At 40.1% G+C, this 18,919-nt stretch overlaps 1 protein-coding gene across 2 annotated transcripts in view; it reads right to left on the bottom strand.

Moving 5' to 3' along the window:
- Positions 1–518: 518 nt before the first annotated feature.
- LSM14A (LSM14A mRNA processing body assembly factor) overlaps positions 519–18,919 on the bottom strand; it is a 76,924-nt gene continuing 58,523 nt past the window's right edge. For both annotated transcript variants that reach the window (XM_014536621.1, XM_005862475.2), the window contains 4 exons: positions 11,405–11,587; positions 11,131–11,305; positions 9,643–9,874; positions 519–2,433 (listed from right to left, as the gene is read on the bottom strand). In XM_014536621.1, the coding sequence (XP_014392107.1) occupies positions 2,410–2,433; positions 9,643–9,874; positions 11,131–11,305; positions 11,405–11,587 (614 nt within the window). In that variant the 3' untranslated portion in view covers positions 519–2,409. The remainder of the gene's footprint in view (positions 2,434–9,642; positions 9,875–11,130; positions 11,306–11,404; positions 11,588–18,919) is intronic.

Below are 18,919 nucleotides of genomic sequence, written 5' to 3' on the forward strand. Positions count from 1 at the left end.
ACTCTTAAATGCCAATTGTTCCTAGTCATTGGGACAGCCCAAAACACATTTCTTCACTTTCCTAATTACTCCTAGGATGTCAGTTGAGACTCTGATTAAGAGCCATTGAGCTGGATTAACATTCCTGACCTATCTTTCTACCCCTTACATTAAGTTCCGATTTTGGAGGGGAAAAAGGTCTATCCAATAAGTGAATTTAGGAGGAGCCAGCCGTTCCCTCTCTCCTCATTTGCACCTGCCTGGCCAGAGGTCACATTCTAGCCTGAGGTTTTCCACTTGGCTGTCTCCTCATGTCGCAGATTTGAACTTAGGTGTGGTCTCCACTCTAGAGGGGGAGAAGGGGGCTTGTTCCTTTACCTAAACACCTACAACAATAAATAAATTTTAGAGAGAAAATAATTTAGTTCTTTTAGGGAATATAAACATGACCATAATTCCGTTCTGACATTTTAAAGATGCCTTTATCTTTCTATTGTAAGAAAACATTACTGTTTAAAGAGAAAGAACTTTGACGAACATTTTTTATTGAAGAGTTTTATTCTGTCTTAGAATAAAATCCTTGCTTTAATATTGTAAGGTGCACTGCAGGTATGCCATGCTGCCAGTTATTGGGGCACCAAATGCCCTAGTCAGTGACCCAGAGGGCTTGGAAAATGCATGAATTCATATTTTTAGAGCATGTAGAACTTGTATTTACAGTTTTTCTTCTAGAAATAGGCCCAGGACATCTCAAACAGTCTATAAGTATTGCCATAGCACTTGCTTTGATGTTCAGAATGCCTCAGAAATGTGTTCAATATCATGATTTATGGGTCCTCCAAAAGGTTTTGTTGTTAACATGCAAACAAACAGTATTAAACAATATTATCTAAATTATGGCTGTCAAGTACTGAAACTTAATAATGAAACCAAATTACAAAACATCTTCTTGTAGACCTATACAAAAGATATAAAATTAAAAATATCAACCATCTTTAAATATTCTAATTCTACTGTGCAGTTTTCCACATCTTTATCACTACTGAATAGCTTAAGGAGAAAGTTAACAAAATCAAGAGAGATAAGAATATTTAAATCTTTGGATCCCTTTATTCCATGGCCTTCATAAAACACAAAGGTGGCCAGATTTCCCCCCCAGTATAGCTTAAAATATCAAAAAGATTTACTAGTAATTTATAGTTAGCAATGAACTCTATATTGAGTCATTTGTGAATCACAGGCCCAAGGACCAGTGTTATGATATCTGATAAGTTGCCAAAATAATTTCTAACACTCTGAATCCTCTTGAAATATAATGGAAGGAGTCAAATTATCATGACAAAATTCCAGGCATTATCAGGAAGAACAGGTTAATTGATGCCTAGTTTTACTGTCTTAAAAAAAGGGGAGGACTTACTTATTTGAAAATACAGCTAAGTACATGGTTATCTATGATTATTTACATTCATATACTGAAAATATCTATTATTTGGACAAATCCTGTGATATGCCATTTACTATAAAATGAAATTCTTACAATGAGCATGAGTAATTTATCCTTAATAAAAGAATGTATCAAATCTTCATTTGTGTTCTAAACATTAAAACAGAAAATCAAAATCAAAAATCTTAAGCCTGGAAAGCTATGGAAAAAAAAAAAAAGACCCACCCATAGCTCTGTTCCTCAGCACAACTTCTGCAAGGACACAGTATGTTTGCTGACTTTAAAATGTTTATTCTTTAAAAAATTAGTTGCTTTTTATACAGCTATATAAAGTTCTTAATGTTTCTTTGGCAATGGAATATAATGGAATTTTATAACTATATAAAAAAGTTACCTTTGCCTAAGAAACAGTATTTACTGTGTGTACATAGTTGACTGACAAAATTCTCTACCATCCAGCACCCCAATTAACTGATGAAATAAGCTACCTCAAAAGGAATATTACAGGATTTCCAAAAAGAAAGGGAAAAAGATACACAGACACAGACACACACACACACACACACACGCACAAACACACCCTTCTGTGGCTTGAAACACAGTATCACGGCCCTAACTGCAGGTAACTTGCAATAATTGCCAAATACAATTTAGTGATAAGAAAAATCCTTTCAGTGATGAAAAAATACTTGTAAGTCCCATTGAAGTACTGCTTTAGTTTACACATAAGAAATTACTTAACCTTCTGCTATTTCAAATATATTTAATGCTCATTTTTAAAGATGAGCTGCCCCCTCCCCCCCAATATAACTGCATCATATCTTTGAAATTAAGCAGAAAAATAAACAAACCAACAAACAAAAAAACCCAGTGCTGGTGACAAATATACAGCAAATTCACTTCTTCATTCTTGGTAAAGGCTGAAACCAATTCTCAGGACCTTGAAGAGCTAGAAATTCACCTATTTCCAAAGACTTGTTTGTAGACTATGCAGCAACTTTGTTGTCTTTCTAAAAAAAGGAAAAAAAAATTAGCTGTTTCAAATTATTGGTTAATTAATAATCATTTCTTTCTAATATGCTTAAATATACTTTCCATTATCTTTAAATATATCCTCCCTTTACTCTCACATATAAATCTGTACCACTGATTTTCAGAAAATACTTTTTACTTCCATACCCCAGCAGGAGCTCATTATTTGTTAACTACATTTTCTAGTCAGTAGTAGTTTATTTATTTTAAAAAATGTTGTTTTTATTGATTTTAGAGAGAGATGAAAGAAGAGGGAGACACAAGATAGAAACATTGATTGTCTGCCTCCTGAACTACCGCTACTGGAGACTGATCCCACAACCTGGGCATGTGCCCTGACTGGGAATTGAACCGGTGACCTCTTTTTAAAAAAAAATATATTTTATTGATTTTTTACAGAGAGGAAGGGAGAGGGAGAGGGATAGAGAGCTAGAAACATCAATGAGAGAGAAATATCGATCAGCTGCCTCCTGCACACTCGCTACTAGGTTATGTGCCCGCAACCAAGGTACATGCCCTTGACCGGAATCGAACCTGGGACCCTTGAGTCCGCAGGCCGACGCTCTATCCACTGAACCAAACCGGTCAGGGCGTGAACTGGTAACCTCTTGGTGCTGAGCTACAACAGCCAGGCTCTGGTTAAAGTAGTGGTGTTATAGGCTAGTCCCAGCAAGAAGCCACCCCCCCAAGATATAGGTATACCCCGCTATCTTTGATTGCCATCCTAATAACCTTTAAAAATAATGATAGAACTTAAACCTTCAATATACTACTACTAGTCAATTCATCAAGTACAACCAACAACGTACTTTGGAAAAAGATTAATAAAATCTCTAAGTCTTTGATGTCTTTACTAAGTAATAGCATATCCAGACAGTAAAATAACATTTCTTTCCAAAGGGTCATTCCCTTAGGAGAAAGCAAATGATTTAGAAATTCATTTTAAAAGATAACTTTTAAATTTGAAATAAGTTTCTGAAAATCTGAGAATTGACTGGGAAGTTTAAAAAAGCAACTAGGGAAAAAGCAGCAAAAATCTCAAGGGGCCTCTAACTTTCCAGTGAGACTAATCTTAAACTAAAGTCTTGTACACACACAGTATCAGAGCCAGGGGCTTCCATTTTCCTCAGAACTAGTTGCTACTATGTATCTGGCTTATACTGCGGATTGTCATCCTGTTAGAAATATATATTTCCTATGTTAAAGACTAACTTTATCTGTGCATACAACACCAAAGCATTTGTACAATGTTGTTAAAGTAGAATACATATGGCATGGTATAAGTTGGTGCAGAAAGAATTACGAGGAAGATGATCCTGCCACCCCCACCATAGCCAACCTTTACATGTTCCAATTTTTAAAAAATCTTTCAGAAAGCTATCTGATTAATCCAGACCTGTAAGAGCCCAAAAGCTGTGGTTTTCTGAAAGGAAAAATAAGCAAGAAAGAGGAGAGATGGAAAGAGGGAAAGACAGAGATGGAAAGAGGGACAGAGAGGAAAAAGTGTGAAAGGGAGAGAGAGAACCATACTGAGTCATTTGGGATACCCCATTGTCTCTGGATGCTCCCTGAAGAAACACATACTCAAATGGGAGGCCATCTGTCTCATCCATCCCGGTGGCTTAACGTCTTAGCAGCAGCATATAAACCAGGAGCTGGCTGTCCTCTTATTATTCCTGGCCTGACCCCTTCCCTCAGCCCCCCCCCCCCAAAAGGGGAAGAAAGCGCCATAGGACCAAACTCAACACAAGTTTGTTTCTAACATTATCCTTAAGGAAAATTGGGCTAGAAGTCAAAGAGAGGGAGTTTTGGCTTTATATATTAGTTTGTACCTAGATCTAGAGAGTTAACCTCTCTGGCTCTTTGGTTTCCTAACCCTATGTATTGGGGTGGGTTTGGAGAAAGGTTCTAGTCCAGGGGTGGGCAAACTTTTTGACTCGAGGCCCACAATGGGTTCTTAAACTGGACCGGAGGGCCAAAACAAAAGCATGGATGGAGTGTTTGTGTGAACTAATATAAATTCAAAGTAAACATCATTACATAAAAGGGTACGGTCTTTTTTTTTTTTTTAGTTTTATTCATTCCAACCGGGCCGGATCCGGCCCGCGGGCAGTAGTTTGCCCACGGCTGTTCTAGTCTCTCACATGAGGGTATTTTTTTTATTGATTTTTCAGAGAATGAAAGGGAGGGAGGGAGGGAGGAAGGGAGGAAAGGAAAATGGGAAGAGGGAGACAGATACATTGACTGGTTGCCTCCCACACACACCGTGACCAGGGCTGGGGATGGAGCCTGCAATCCAGGTATGTGCTCTTGACCGAAATTTGAACCTGTGACCCCTCAGTAACCACTGAGCCCCACTGGCCAGGGCAGTATATGGCTATTTTTAGAGTCCTAAAAATTGGTAATTCTATCAAACACATTTTCATTAAGCTATCAGATTTGCTTATGCTCAGCCTAAAAATGTAATGATTCATGCCAACAGAGCACAATGATCAAAACCAACCATTACATGAAAGCTACTACAAATACTATTGACATCCACTTTGAAAAACGAGTTTAATCCCTGCGGGTAAATCTCCTACTAGTATATGTAATAGTGATCACTCACTATTTCTACCTTTGAAGGAGCCAAATGATATGATTTGAAGGCACAGGCTGCTGAGAAGGCCTCTGATGGCAGGCAGAGGGTCATTCAACTTTGTAATGAACAATCAAGGGCTAGCCACACTGATGGGCCTTTGTTGAAGGCTAAAGTAAGTACTCCTAATGAACATATGCTAGACACTTACTTCAAGCCCATTATGGCTCCATGCTGAGCAAGTGTTTTGGTGGAATACATATTCACTAATGCCAAGAGGCTCCCACATAGCTGGTGATACAAAACAAAATGCATGAAATAGGGAACATGAATGTATTTAACATGTACACTAGTGAAAGCAGATACTACAGGAGGTGAGAAAAGGAAGAAATCAGTGGAGGAAGGAAGAAGTTTATAAGAATAGAGGAAACCTTGGGTAAGACTGTGAAGTATAAGTGAAAGGGATCCCTTGACTTTTAGCTGTGTCTAACTTCCCACTGGACTATAAACACCAAGGAGGCAGGACTGAGTCTGTTCTGTTTACCACCAATGTCCAGCACAGTGCTTGGCATATACAAAGAATTCCATATATATTTGGTCAATGAATGAATGAGGTCAGAGTCTGAATCAAAAAACAATGTGACTATGAGTGAACTTGCTTAAACCAGATAAGTTAAAGGGTAATAAGAAATGGGGCTGGGTATGTCAAGTGGGACCCTCAGTAAGAGGAGGCAGTGCAATGTCACATTAGAACTTTTTAACCACCAAGGCAATGCCTCAGGGTCCAGTGAATCCGTCACTTCTTGAAATACTCAAGCAGATTTTGTCAGAAACACACTAGTGCAGATAAAGACTCATGTAGACAACTTCTACAATGCACTCTAATACTGCAATATACAGGGTGGGGCAAAAGTAGGCTTACAGTTGTTCATATGGAAAATAATACAATTAATAATAATACAAGAATAAAGGCTATGTTTTGCATATGTACTCACAACTGTAAACCTACTTCTGCTCCACCCTGTCTATGAAAGGGTTTTAACTAAAGGATCAAAATGACTGAATAGTGAGACAGTTTCAAGAAAATATTTGCATTAATAAGTGCATATATCATGCACACAGTGATTATTCAGTTTAGATAAAGTAAAATAACAGTCCAGTCTTTATACAGACAACAAGACAGCTATGTTTTCAAATATCTAAAAAATTATGTAGAGTAAATATACTCTGTGTATTTACAAAGGACAGAGTTAAACTAATCATTTGAAGATATAGGAAAAAGATTTTCACTCAAATTGTATGTATACTAGTATCTGTAAAATCCAAATAACTAGATATCCCTGGAGTGGGATAATGGTCTCAGGAAAAGTAAGGTCCCAGCTACCGAAGAGGTTTGGCTAGGAGGTCAGACCTCTCAGACGCTTTCCAACTGAGACTTTAATGATCTGTAAAGGTGTATCTGAGATAAGACTGTGCATCTCTTTCCACAAATGTCAAAACTGAGTGACTGAAAGGTTTAATGACTCAATTGAGATCACACTAGCAATAAAATTCTCACTGGGACCACAGTCTAATTTAAATGCACTTTTTCTCAAACCAAGCTGACTCAATATAGTCTTCAACAAGGAGCTGTCCTAAGACCTTGCTATGCCTAAAGTGAGGTAAAGAAAGACTGAAGGTCTGAAGACCAATCAGTAGGTTATTATGGTAGTTGGCAGGGACATGTCAAAGGAATGAATGTGGTGATATGAAAATGGGCCATGATCATGAATACCTACACGCCCCTGGGGACAAAAGAATGGCAGGTTTGGCCAGTTAGCTCAGTGGTTAGAGCGTTGGCCTGAGGATTGAAGGGTCATGGGTTTAATTCCGGTCAAGGGCACATACCTTGGTTGCAGGCTCGAACCACGACCCCGGCAGGGGCACGTGCAGGAGGCAACTAATCGCTGTGTCTCTCGCATCGATGTTTCTCTCTCTGTCGCTCCCTATTCCTTCCACTCTCTCTAAAGATCAATGGGAAAAAATTCTCAGGTGAGGATTAATGAAAAAGAAAAGAAAAGAAAAGAAAAGAAAAGAAAAGAAAGAAAGAAAGGAAGAAAGAAAGAAAGGGAGGGAGGGAGGGAGGGAGGGAATGGTATATTATTAGCCAATCAAACACTAGGAAGAGGCAAAGCTGAAATAATGGGAAGGCAAGATGATGATGAGGTCATTCTGAGGAAGGTTAAGTTTAAGTTGATCATAGGCACAAAGCAGGTGAAGATAGAGCAATGCAGATGGAAGCATATGAGGTCCAAACTGAAAAACTGATTAGAAGCTTTGCTCTGACAAGCTGGAAAAGGGAAGGGGGAAAGGGAAAGTCAGAAGGAAGAGGGAAGGGGGGCAGAGTGGGAGAAAGAGCGCACTTGGACATGCTTTAGCATATGCAAGAGTGCAAACAGAAGCATGAATGCTTTCAAGTAGCAGCAAACTGAATGTTCCAGGCAGAAGGAATGGATAAAAAAGGTCCTGAGATAGGATTAAGCTTGTCCCTAAACAAGAGCAAGAAGGCCCACATATCTGTGGCAGGGTGAATGGAGAGAAGCAGAGTCCCACTGGCAAAAAGAACTAGAGGTAGTTCTAGACTTCTAACCTGGAGAAGATCATGAAGCATCTTATAGGCTGTGTTGAGAAACATGTGTTGTTTTATTAAAAAAAAAACAACTTGTATATAAAAAAACAAACAAACAAGAATAAAAGACTCTGCCCAGCCAGTGTGGCTCAGAGGTTCAGAATTGACCTATGAATCACGAGGTCACAGTTCAATTCCCTGTCAGGGTACATGCCTGCGTTTCAGGCTTGGTTCCTCCGTAGGGCACGTGCAGGAGGCAGCTGATCAATGATTCTCTCTCATCATTGATGTTTCTAGCTCTCTCTCCCTCTCCCTTCCTCTCTGAAATCAATAAATGTATTACAAAAAAAGAAAAAAAAGAAAAAAACACTTCAAGTTGGGTGTCAAGTATTGCAGAGGAATTAAGAGAAAATATTTGTGAAAAGGCTACTGAATTCTGTAAGCAAAATGTTACGGGCAAGAGCAGTAAGTTTCTAAGATATAGTTTTCTAGCTGGAATGGCAATTTTGCGTCAGATGTGCTGCAGCTCCATTAGGCCACCATGGCTGAATAGCCAGAGCTAATGATGAGGCTAATTTTCAGCAGTCTTGGCTGTGATGAGACAATATCAAAGGCATCAAAATTAACAGACCAGCCCTGGCTGGCTAGCTCAGTTAGTTAGAGCGTTGTCCCCATATGCCAAGGTATAGGGTTCGATCTACGGTCAGGGTTCATACAAGAATCAACCAATGCATGCATAAATAAGAGGTACAACAAACTGATGTCTCTCTCTCAAATCAATCAACACAAAATAAATAAAAAATTAACAGATCAGATCCCAAAGCCACTAACACAGAACCTTCGGAAGGATCTCAACAACGGTCAGTTACAATGGGACTTTGATCCTTTCTGTTTATATACCTTCCTCTTCGCTATCCCTAAAAATCAATAAACTAGGATAGTGACAGACTCCTTTAAATAATAGTACATATGAACATACTATAGAGAACTATACAATTTTCTAGGAGCAGTTCCCAAATGTCACTATCATGAGATTTTCAAGACCATGGCAAAATAAGAAAACCAAGGAATATGTGGTTGCGTTTTTCACAAAACTAAATTAAGAGCACTGACTCAGGAACAAATTTACTAGGTTCAAGACCCAGCATCATCACTTACTAGCTGACTTCAGACAAGTTATTTAATATCTTTTTTAAAAAAAATATATTTTATTGATTTTTTACAGAGAGGAAGGGAGAGAGATAGAGAGTTAGAAACATCGATGAGAGAGAAACATTGATCAGCTGCCTCCTGCACATCTCCTACTGGGGATGTGCCCGCAACCCAGGTACATGCCCTTGACCGGAATCGAACCTGGGACCTTTCAGTCCGCAGGCCGATGCTCTACCCACTGAGCCAAACGAATTTTGGCAATATCTTTATACCTATTTCCTCATTTGTAAAATGGGGATTAAAAAGAGAATCTACACCACAGAGTTGCTGTGAGGTTTAAGTGAGTTTGATATATACATGCAAAATACTATATAAATGTTAGCTGCTATTAAACATATAGGTTTGTCTTCCATTGTGAAGTATGTCCTTCCTAGACTCTTTTAGTGTTAAAGCATACTTTGTTATCTCAAATAAAGATGGTATGCTATAAAACTTTTGTGGATAATGCCTTAAGTGATCTTCTGTGCTTCCAACAAAATATAATCTTAAAAGAAGAAATAAAAAAAAAAGAAGAAATAATCCTAAGTCAGTCTCTAATAGCTTTTTTGGGGAAATTTTACCAATCTGTAAAATCTAAAACTATAGTTCTATAATAAAAAGACAAAAAAGACTTATTAGCCAAGTTACTACTCATTAAAATTATATAAATATCCTAATCAGGTAAAAAATGAAAGTTATACAAATGTCCTAAAAATATTCACCCAACATAGGATAAAAGTAAAAACATTGAGTTTCATTAAAATGCATGCTGTTTGGCATGCAGTTTTATGAAAAACATAAAATACTTACCCTATATTCAAAATCTGCAAATTCCCTGCCCCCACGACCTCCTCTGAATCCACCACGAAATCCTCGAGGGGTGGTGAAGGTACCACCTCTACCACCACCACGCCCTCGGCCACCACGGAAACCAAGACCTCCTCTGCCTCTGTACCCGCCACGGCCACGGTTTGGTCGAAGTGGGATTCCAAATGTTTCAGCATTTAATCTTCTTTCTTCAGCCCAGGTTGGTCTCCGTTCTCTATTTTAAGCACAAATAATCTTTAGTGTATATCAGGTTTTAAAGAACATTTTTCAAGCAAAACTATGTAACACTAATTCCCAAATTAAGGCGAAGCAATTCCTAAAGATCAAGTAAGAATAAGCATCTTATTATATAAGCCATCACAAACTGTTCTTGTTCCTTTAATATTCTGTTAAATTTCATGTGAAAATATAACTGGTATTAGATTCTTGCAAATACAGTTAATAAAATAAACATGGTAACAGCATCAATATAATGGGAATTCAGATATAATGGGATTGGCAATTAACTCCACCCCCCCTCAGCCCCAGTGGAAGAGAAAGTAAAGCCAGAAAAGGAAACCCTGTCTCAGGAAAGTGGGAGCAGGAGGGTAGGTTCCTGAGTTCCCAGTATGATCCCGGCCCAATCCCTGGACCTGATGCCTGAGGCAAGTGTCTGAATTGCTGCTGTTGCTGCTTCTATTCTAGAGCCCAAACACGGCTCAGAATCATCCCCATTCCTGTTTAAACAATGGCCACCAGGTGGCACTAAACCACAGCCTGGAGGACAATTTGGATTGATCAGCAGAATCCTTGGAACTCTTTTAGCTTGTTATGCTAGGTCCTTTAACCTGACAATCTTCTGGATCGACATTTACTTAAATGTGGCAGAGTTTTACTATATCAGCAAACTTCAAAGTAACATTAGTACTTTGGTCCTGCTTTATTTGAACTACACTGTAAAGGGTAAAGTAAAAGGTCTTACTTAGATGAAAGCTTCTGTTTTTGTTGTTGTTTCCTTTTTATTGATGAAAGCTTCTGTTTTAATTACTAATTTTAATTTTCGTGCACTTACTTTCTTTTAGGAAAATAAAACATCAAAAATTTGCTGTCATTAGATATTTTTGTTTTATTTATTTTTTGATTTTTTGATACTCCTCCCCTGAGGATATTTTTTTTCCATAGCTTTTCAGAGAGAGTGGAAAGGAGAGAGAAGTAGGGAAAGAGAAAAGAGCGGGGGACACACGACTGGCTGCCTCCTGCACAGCAAACCTCAACCCAGGTAGGAGCCCTTGACCTTGACAGGGAATCAAACCATGGACCCTTCAGTGTGTGGGCCAATGCTCTAACCATGGAACACACCAGCCAGGGCAGATATTTTTAAGTATTCATTAAACTTTGTGAAATTATAAGAAATCATAAAAAAAAATAAAAAAAAAAATAAGTTCACACATCAACCTCCTAAAAGCTTAAGAACAGCTTAAAAGACAGTACCTATTATCATCACAAGAAATATTATCAAAGAAGGATTTAGTTTTGTCATAATAGCAATTAGGTCCTCCAAGTGGATCTTCATCTGCATTTCCTTCACTGTTTAGAGTATCAACTCCTGAGTCTCCTTTTTCTTCACCATTTATAGGCTTCTCCTGCTGCTCAAGTTTATCTTCCACTGAAAAACAAGCACATACCATAAAAGTCAACACTTGTACTAAACATCGATTCACAAGTCAAATAAGAGTATTTTCTGAGTAGAAAAATAAAAATTCACCTTTCAATTTAAGTTTATTATGAAACTCTCTGTCAATTTCCTCCTTGTTAAATTGTGCATTTGCACTTTCAAAGTCAAAGTCTTTCTCAAATTTCATAGGACCATCTCGTCGAATACCAAATCTTCCCCTGCCACCTCGATGACACCCACGCCCTCTCCTTGGAGCTGAAGGAGCACCTGGAACTATGTTAATAAAGAAAAAAAAAATAAGCTGGTTTAAGACAGATGTCATCATTATGGTTTTTATATTGAATGGTCAACAACAGAAATGCTTATAAGTCTCTATACATTATTATATTTATATTTTTATATAAAAAAGAAATGAAGTTTCACTAACATTTAATATATAGCACACATGAAATTTATAAACAGCACACATGAAATTATATTTATGAGGTCCACACTCATATATATAGGTGAGAGAGTGCACAACCAAACAATTTGGGAGATGTTGGTACTAAATTACTGTATACTCCTTGAGGGCAGGGACTATGTTTTGCTTATTTATATTGCTAGAGGCCTGGTGCACGAAAATCATGCATTGGGGGAAGGGATGGGTCCCTCAGCCCGACCTGCGTCCTCTCGCAGTCAGGGAGTCCTCGGGGGATGTCTGACTGATGGCTTAGGACAGTGGTTGGCAAACTGCGGCTCGCGAGCCACATGCGGCTCTTTGGCCCCTCGAGTGTGGCTCTTCCACAAAATACCGACTTCTGTGCATGGGCCACGAAGTTTCAATTGCACTGTATGTGAGCGCCTGCATGTGGTATTTTGTGGAAGAGCCACACTCAAGGGGCCAAAGAGCCACATGTGGCTTGCGAGCCGCAGTTTGCCGACCACGGACTTAGGACATCCTTAGCGTTGCCGCAGAGGCGGGAGAGGCCACTGCCGCTGCGCTCGCCAGCTGTGAGCCTGGCTTCTGGCTGAGCAGTGCTCCTCCTGTGGGAGAACACTGACCACCAGGGGGCAGCTCCTGTGTTGAGCACCTGCGCTCTGGTGTTCAGTGCGCATCATAGCAACTGGTCATTGCGCTGTCAGGCTGAAACCGGCTCTCCAACATCCCCCGAGGGGTCCCGGATTGGGAGAGGATGCAGGCCAGGCCGAGGGACCCCACTGGTGCACGATCGGGCCAGGGAGGGATGCAGGAGGGCTCCAGGGCACGTCTGGCCCGTCTCGCTCAGTCCCAATCAGCCAGACCCCAGCAGCAAGCTAACCTACTTGTCAACTATCTGCCCTCTGGTGATCAGTGCATGTCATAGCGAGTGGTTGAGTGGCCTTAGCATATCATTAGCACATTACGCTTTGATTGGTTGAACGGCCGACCGAACACTTAGTATATTAGGTTTGTATTATATGGGATGGCATTGATCACAATTAAAATTCAGAAAAGGAGCATGTTGTTGTCATCTTTATAAATATCAAAAACTTAGATATCTACAAATTCACTCTGTGCCTTAAGGAAAATAAAGCAGTATCTTTGCTGCATTCAAGTCCCATGATAGCAAAATAATTAGGATGTACTTTTCAAGTTAACTGTATAGGATTTCGTTTGTATGAAAGGAATTTTAAGTTAGATTTGCTTTTTATCTGCAGTACTTTCCAGGAGCAGATGAGCCCCTGCAGTATCCCTGTCAGTACTCGGATGAGGGACAGAGCAACTCGGCCACCAGTACAGGTAAGCAGAGAGATCGGAAGAATAATCATCTAATTTTTTTTTGTATCTTTCCCAAAAAATTATAGTCTTCATTTGCAGTTTAATTTCTTCATTTCGAAAGACTGACTACAGTTTGAGTTTCCAGGTGCACCATTCGTCATGAAGGTCCAAGATTAAAGAGTTATTAAAGTTGTGCTTCCAAATCTTGGGATTCTTGTATAGTTATATATAAAACGATTGCATATTATATTACTGTGAATGCTATTCTTTCTTTGAAAGATAGTTTATATATAGATACTGCTAGATCAAATACTATTAGAAATTATTGTAAATATATGTAACAACATTGTTCTTCATTATGCTCACCTTATTTTTTTTGCTCTTTATAGAAGAGTTTACAGAGACTCTTCTACAATTTTAGTTCAGAGTTCCTCAGTTTTCTAAATATAATTCATAGATTATGGTCATCAAAAAAGATAGTAGAGCCCTGGCTGGTGTGGCTCATTTGGTTGAGCATCGATCCATGTACCAGAGGTCACTGGTTCTGTCCCAGGTTGCGGACTCAACCCCCAGTAGGTGGCATGCAGGAAGCAGCAGATTAATGTTTCTCTCTCATCAATGTTTCTATCTTTCTCTCTCAAATAAATAAGAACTTAAAAAAAATGATAGTAGAAATAATACTCTTAGAAAAATTGTACTAAATATATATTTGGGAATACATTATGACATTTTATTATTAATTAAAATTAAAAGGTGTGTGTGTATATACTCAAAATTTTATTTTTATTGACAAATATTTTCACTGACCTATAGCTCCCACCTCAAAAATAATTATATTTATTTTAAGCTGGTTACTGTTTGGCTAGTTATTTCCAAATTCCAGTTTTACTGAAAATATTTTAGTTGTGCTAAATTTTAAAGTGAACGCTAAAATTCTGTTTTGTTTTGTTTTTTGCTTCTGCTTTCAAACCCTCTCCCTGTTTTTATACTTGACCTTTAACCCTTTGATCTTTTCACTGACCCTCAGTCCTCCTAGGTTCTTCCTTTTTTCCCCCATTTAATTCCAAGCAGTTTTTATAATTCCATTGGGAATAATTCTCAGCCTTCTAGCCCTTTACTCAAGCTTCCTTGGCTAAACCACAGGCCTGGTTAAATCTGACTCTCAGCTTACTCCACATATCAGTGCAGCTGAATGTGGCTGGAGATGACACACATTTATTTACTATCCTCAAATCTCTATTTAATGCTGCTGGACAGTTGTACTTTATTTTAGTCCATCTCGCCTCTCCTAGATGATTTAATTTTATATTTTAGCCTCCTCAAACTTTAAACTCTCCTCACTCTCAGCTGACCTTGTTTACTATTTCTCTGAAAAAAAATGGAGTAATCAGTAGATGGTTTCCACAAGCTCCTTCACTATATCTGCCCATCTACTCTGCATTTTCTTCTATTACTATGGCTGAACTGCCCCTGCTTCTAGCCAAAGGCAAGCCTGTGAACTCGTGTATTAAATCCCATTCCAGCAATCCTTCCCCCTATCTCTGGCATCATCAGTTTTAGCCTTTTTACTGGTATCATTTGATTAGCCAATGGGAAGGGTAGCGGTCGTACGCTAATTACCATGTTTCTCTTTTATTAGTGTAGATACCTACAGAGTACCAAATACATTGTGGGTTCTCAAAATTTAGAAAGCCGCCCTAGCCAGTTTGGCTCAGTGGATAGAGCATAAACCTGTGAACTGAAAGGTCCCAGGTTCAATTCTGGTCAAGGGTACGTACCCCGGTTGTGGGCTCGACCCCCAGTGGGGGGCTTGCAGGAGGCAGCCGATCAATGAGTCTTTCTCATCATTGATGTTTCTATCTCTCCCTCTTCCTTCCTCTCTGAAATCAATAAAAATACATTAAAAAAAAATTCAGGAAGCCTTTTATGGAAAGGATCAGAGGGACCAAGATTTAGAGTAAGAAAAATAAATGAACACAAATCAGAACAAACTGCAAGGTGGAGATGTTATTGCCACATCATAAATAACACAAAAGACAAGAAGCACCAGGTGTCAACCATTCCAAACACTTCCTACTCCATCTTTATTGTTTTTCCTCTAAGTGGCTCCATATTATTCAAGTCTTCCTATACCTAGTCTTTCTCTATAATATAACAGAATTTATCCTATATAGTAAAAGCCTAATATGCTAAGTGTCTGGTCATCCGGTCAGCTGTTCAACCAAAGTGTAATATGCTAATGATAGGCTAAGGCCGCTCAACTGCTTGCTATGATGTGCACTGACCACCAAGGGGCAGACAGTTGACCGGTTGATCAGTTGCTATGACATGCACTGACCACCACGGGGCAGACACTCTGACCAGTAGATTAGCTTGTTGCTGGGGTCCGGCTGATCAGGACTGAGCGAGACAGGCCAGACACACCCTGGAGCCGCCCTCCTGTTTCTCTCCAGCTGACCAACCTCCCACGTCCCTTCCCGGCCCCAATCATGCACTGGTGGGGTCCCTCGGCCTGGTCTGCGCCCTCTCGCAATCTGGGACCCCTCGGGGGATGTTGGAGAGCTGGTTTTGACCCGATCCTGCAGGCCAGGCTGAGGGACCCCACTGGTGCATGAATTCGTGCACCGGGCCTCTAGGTAGGTATAATAAAACAATACCAAAGCAGTATAAATTATAATGAAAACTTGAGAACCCAAATATCCAACACAAGAGAAACTGTTAAGAAAAAAAATGGAATATGGAATAGTACTTGATATGAGTTAATAGAAACATAAAGAGCACAAAGCAGTATGTATTCAATGATTAGAATTATGTGTAATCTTTATTTATTTATTTTTAAAAATATATTTTATTGATTTTTTACATAGAGGAAGGAAGAGGAATAGAGAGTTAGAAACATTGATGAGAGAGAAACATCGATCAGCTGCCTCCTGCACACCCCCAACTGGGGATGTGCCCGCAACCAAGGTACATGCCCTTGACTGGAATTGAACCTGGGACTCTTCAGTCTGCAGGCTAATGCTCTATCTACTGAGCCAAACCGGTTAGGGCTATGTGTAATCTTTAATACATACTGACAAAGATTGGAAGTGACTACAGAGTAAGAGACATGTTTGTGTTCACTGAAATTTGGCAAACTGCCCGTTTGAGCAAACAAAACACAAACCCCCCCAGCAAAGTATGCAGACACTTAAAAAAAAGTTGTCCTGGCTGGGTGGCTCAGTTGGATGGAGTGTCGTTCCCCTACACCAAAAGGTTGTTTGATCCCAGGTCGGGCATGTAAGGGAGGCAGCAGATTGATGTTTCTCTCTCACACTGATGTCTGTCTGTCTGTCTCTCTCAAATCAATAAACATAACCTTGGGTGATTTTAAGTATAAAATTTTAATGAGCCTTGGGTGATGAATTTTGAAGAGTGAAAGATACTTTTATTTATTATTGTATATAATTTTTAAATGATGGAGTATAGTAATTATTTTGAGAGAGGGGTTCTCTCCTTTTTCAAATTAAAAAAGTGGAATATAGCCATGGCCAGCGTGCTCTGTGGTTAGAGCATCAGCCTGTGCACTAAAAGGTCTCAGGTTTGATTCCCGGTCAAGGGCACAAACCTGGGTTTTGGGTTCACTCTCTGCCTCCCCCCACCCATTGGGGCGCATGCAGAAGGCAATGGGTTGATGCATCTTTCACATTGATGTCTCCCCCTCACCACCCTCCCCGCTTCCTCTCTCTCTGAAAAGCAATAGAAAAAACATCCTTAGGTGAGGATAAAACAAATAAACAAAAAGGTGGAATATAATAAATCAAACCAGAAACTTTGTCTATGATACATATAGCACATAATAAAAAAATGCATAAAAAATGTACAGCACAAATGAGGTGTTTATACATTTAAAATATATCTAGCTTTTAAAAACTAAATGAAAGATCACTTTCCATTCTTACCTGAGCAAGGTAATTACACATTGCCTTAATTTTTTAAAATTGGAAGTGTTTTAAATTATAATTTGTTCTCTAATAGAATGGATGAATTTGGGATTAATAATATAGATTACAAAACATAAAGTATACAATCTTATTAGATCAATAATTATGAAAGGAAGTTAAAGTTCTTTTTTTAAAGAAGTGTATTTTTTATTGATTTCAGTGAGGAAGGGAGAGGGAAGGAGACAGAAACATTAATGATGAGTGAGAATCATTGATTGGGAACTGTGACCTCCTGGTTCACAGGTTGAAGCTCAACTCGTGAGCCACATCTGCAAGGTGGAAGTTAAAGTTCTTGAACAATTACTTCAAAAAAAGGCTCAGGGCATAATTAATTTAAATGAGAAAAATGTCAAACTTTTTTTTTTTAATTCTCACTCAAGGATATATTTTTCCACTGATTTCTAGAGAATGGATGGGAGATAGGAGGGGGTGGGGGTGGAGAGGAAGGAAGTGAGGAGGGGAGAGAGGGGGAGACAGAGAAAGAGAGAGAGAGAGAGAGAGAGAGAGAGAGAGGGGAACACTGAGGTGAGAGAGACACATCAATTGATTGCCTTCTGCACAGGTCCCTGGGCCTGGGGAACCTGCAACTGAGGTACACACCCTTGACCGAGGTACACGCCCTTCACTGGAAATTGAACTGGAGACCCTTTGGTATGAGGGCCGACACTCTAACCACTAAACAAACCAGCCAGTGTGAAAATGTCAAACTTTTAAGGTACAGACAATTCTACTCTTAAAAACATAAAATTTTTTTTATAATGCTAATATGAAACTGACACAAAAACATCTATCTATATAATAAAACCCTAAGCGACCGTTAGGGCGGAACAACAGAATGACCGGTTGCTATGACGTGCACTGACCACCAGGGGGCAGACGCTCAATGCAGGAGCTGCCCCCTGGTGGTTAGTGTGTTCCCAAAGGGGGAGCACCACTCAGCCAGAAGCTGGGCTCACGGCTGGCAAGCGCAGTGGCAGTGGTGGGAACCTCTCACGCTTCCGCGGTAGCGCTAAGGAGCAGCAAGGAGGCAGGCAATAAGGAGCGAGTGGTCCAGGACTGTGAGAGGGTGCAGGCCGGGCTGAAGGACACCTCCCAGTGCACAAATATTGTGCACCAGGTCTCTAGTGTCTCTCTCTCTCCTATATAATAATAGAGAAACATGGTAATTAGCCGTACCTCTGCTACCCTTCCCATTGGCTAATCAGGGCGATATGCAAATTAACTGCCAACCAAGATGGCGGCCGGCAGCCAGGCAGCTTGAAGCGAACAGGAGGCTTGCTTGCTCCAGTGACGGAGGAAGCCAACGTTCCCCGCCTGCCTTGCTGGCCTCTGAGCTTGCACTCTAAAAAACAATGTTACAAATATAGAAGCTAAACAAAACCCCAGAAACCTGCTTTCAGCCAGCCGGGCTTCAGCCAGCAGGAACGCAACATTGTTTCAATTACAGAACAAACGCAGATCCCTGCTTCAGCCAGCCAGGATCTCAGAGCTGGAGTGAGCAGGAACGCAACAGTGTTACAATTATAGAACCCAAACAAACCAGATACCTGCTTTCAGCAGCCGAGGCCTCAGAGCTGGAGCCAAGCTTCAGAGCTAAAGCTGTCCCAGAATTAAAAAAATAGAAAAAAAGGACATGTTGGGAGCTTCAGTCACCCGCCAGCCTGAAAACGGCCCTCAGCCCCTCACCCAGACTGGCCAGGCACCCCAGTGGGGACCCCCACCCTGAAGGGGGTGTGACCAGATGCAAACAGCCATCATCCCCTCATCCAGGCTGGCCAGACACCCCAGTGGGGACCCCCACCCTGAAGGGTGTGTGACCAGCTGCAAACAGCCATCATCCCCTCACCCAGGCTGGCCAGGCACCCAAGCGGGACCCCCACC

The sequence above is a fragment of the Myotis brandtii genome, unplaced genomic scaffold (genome assembly GCF_000412655.1).
Source record: "Myotis brandtii unplaced genomic scaffold, ASM41265v1 scaffold165, whole genome shotgun sequence".
NCBI classification, from domain to species: Eukaryota; Metazoa; Chordata; class Mammalia; order Chiroptera; family Vespertilionidae; genus Myotis; species Myotis brandtii.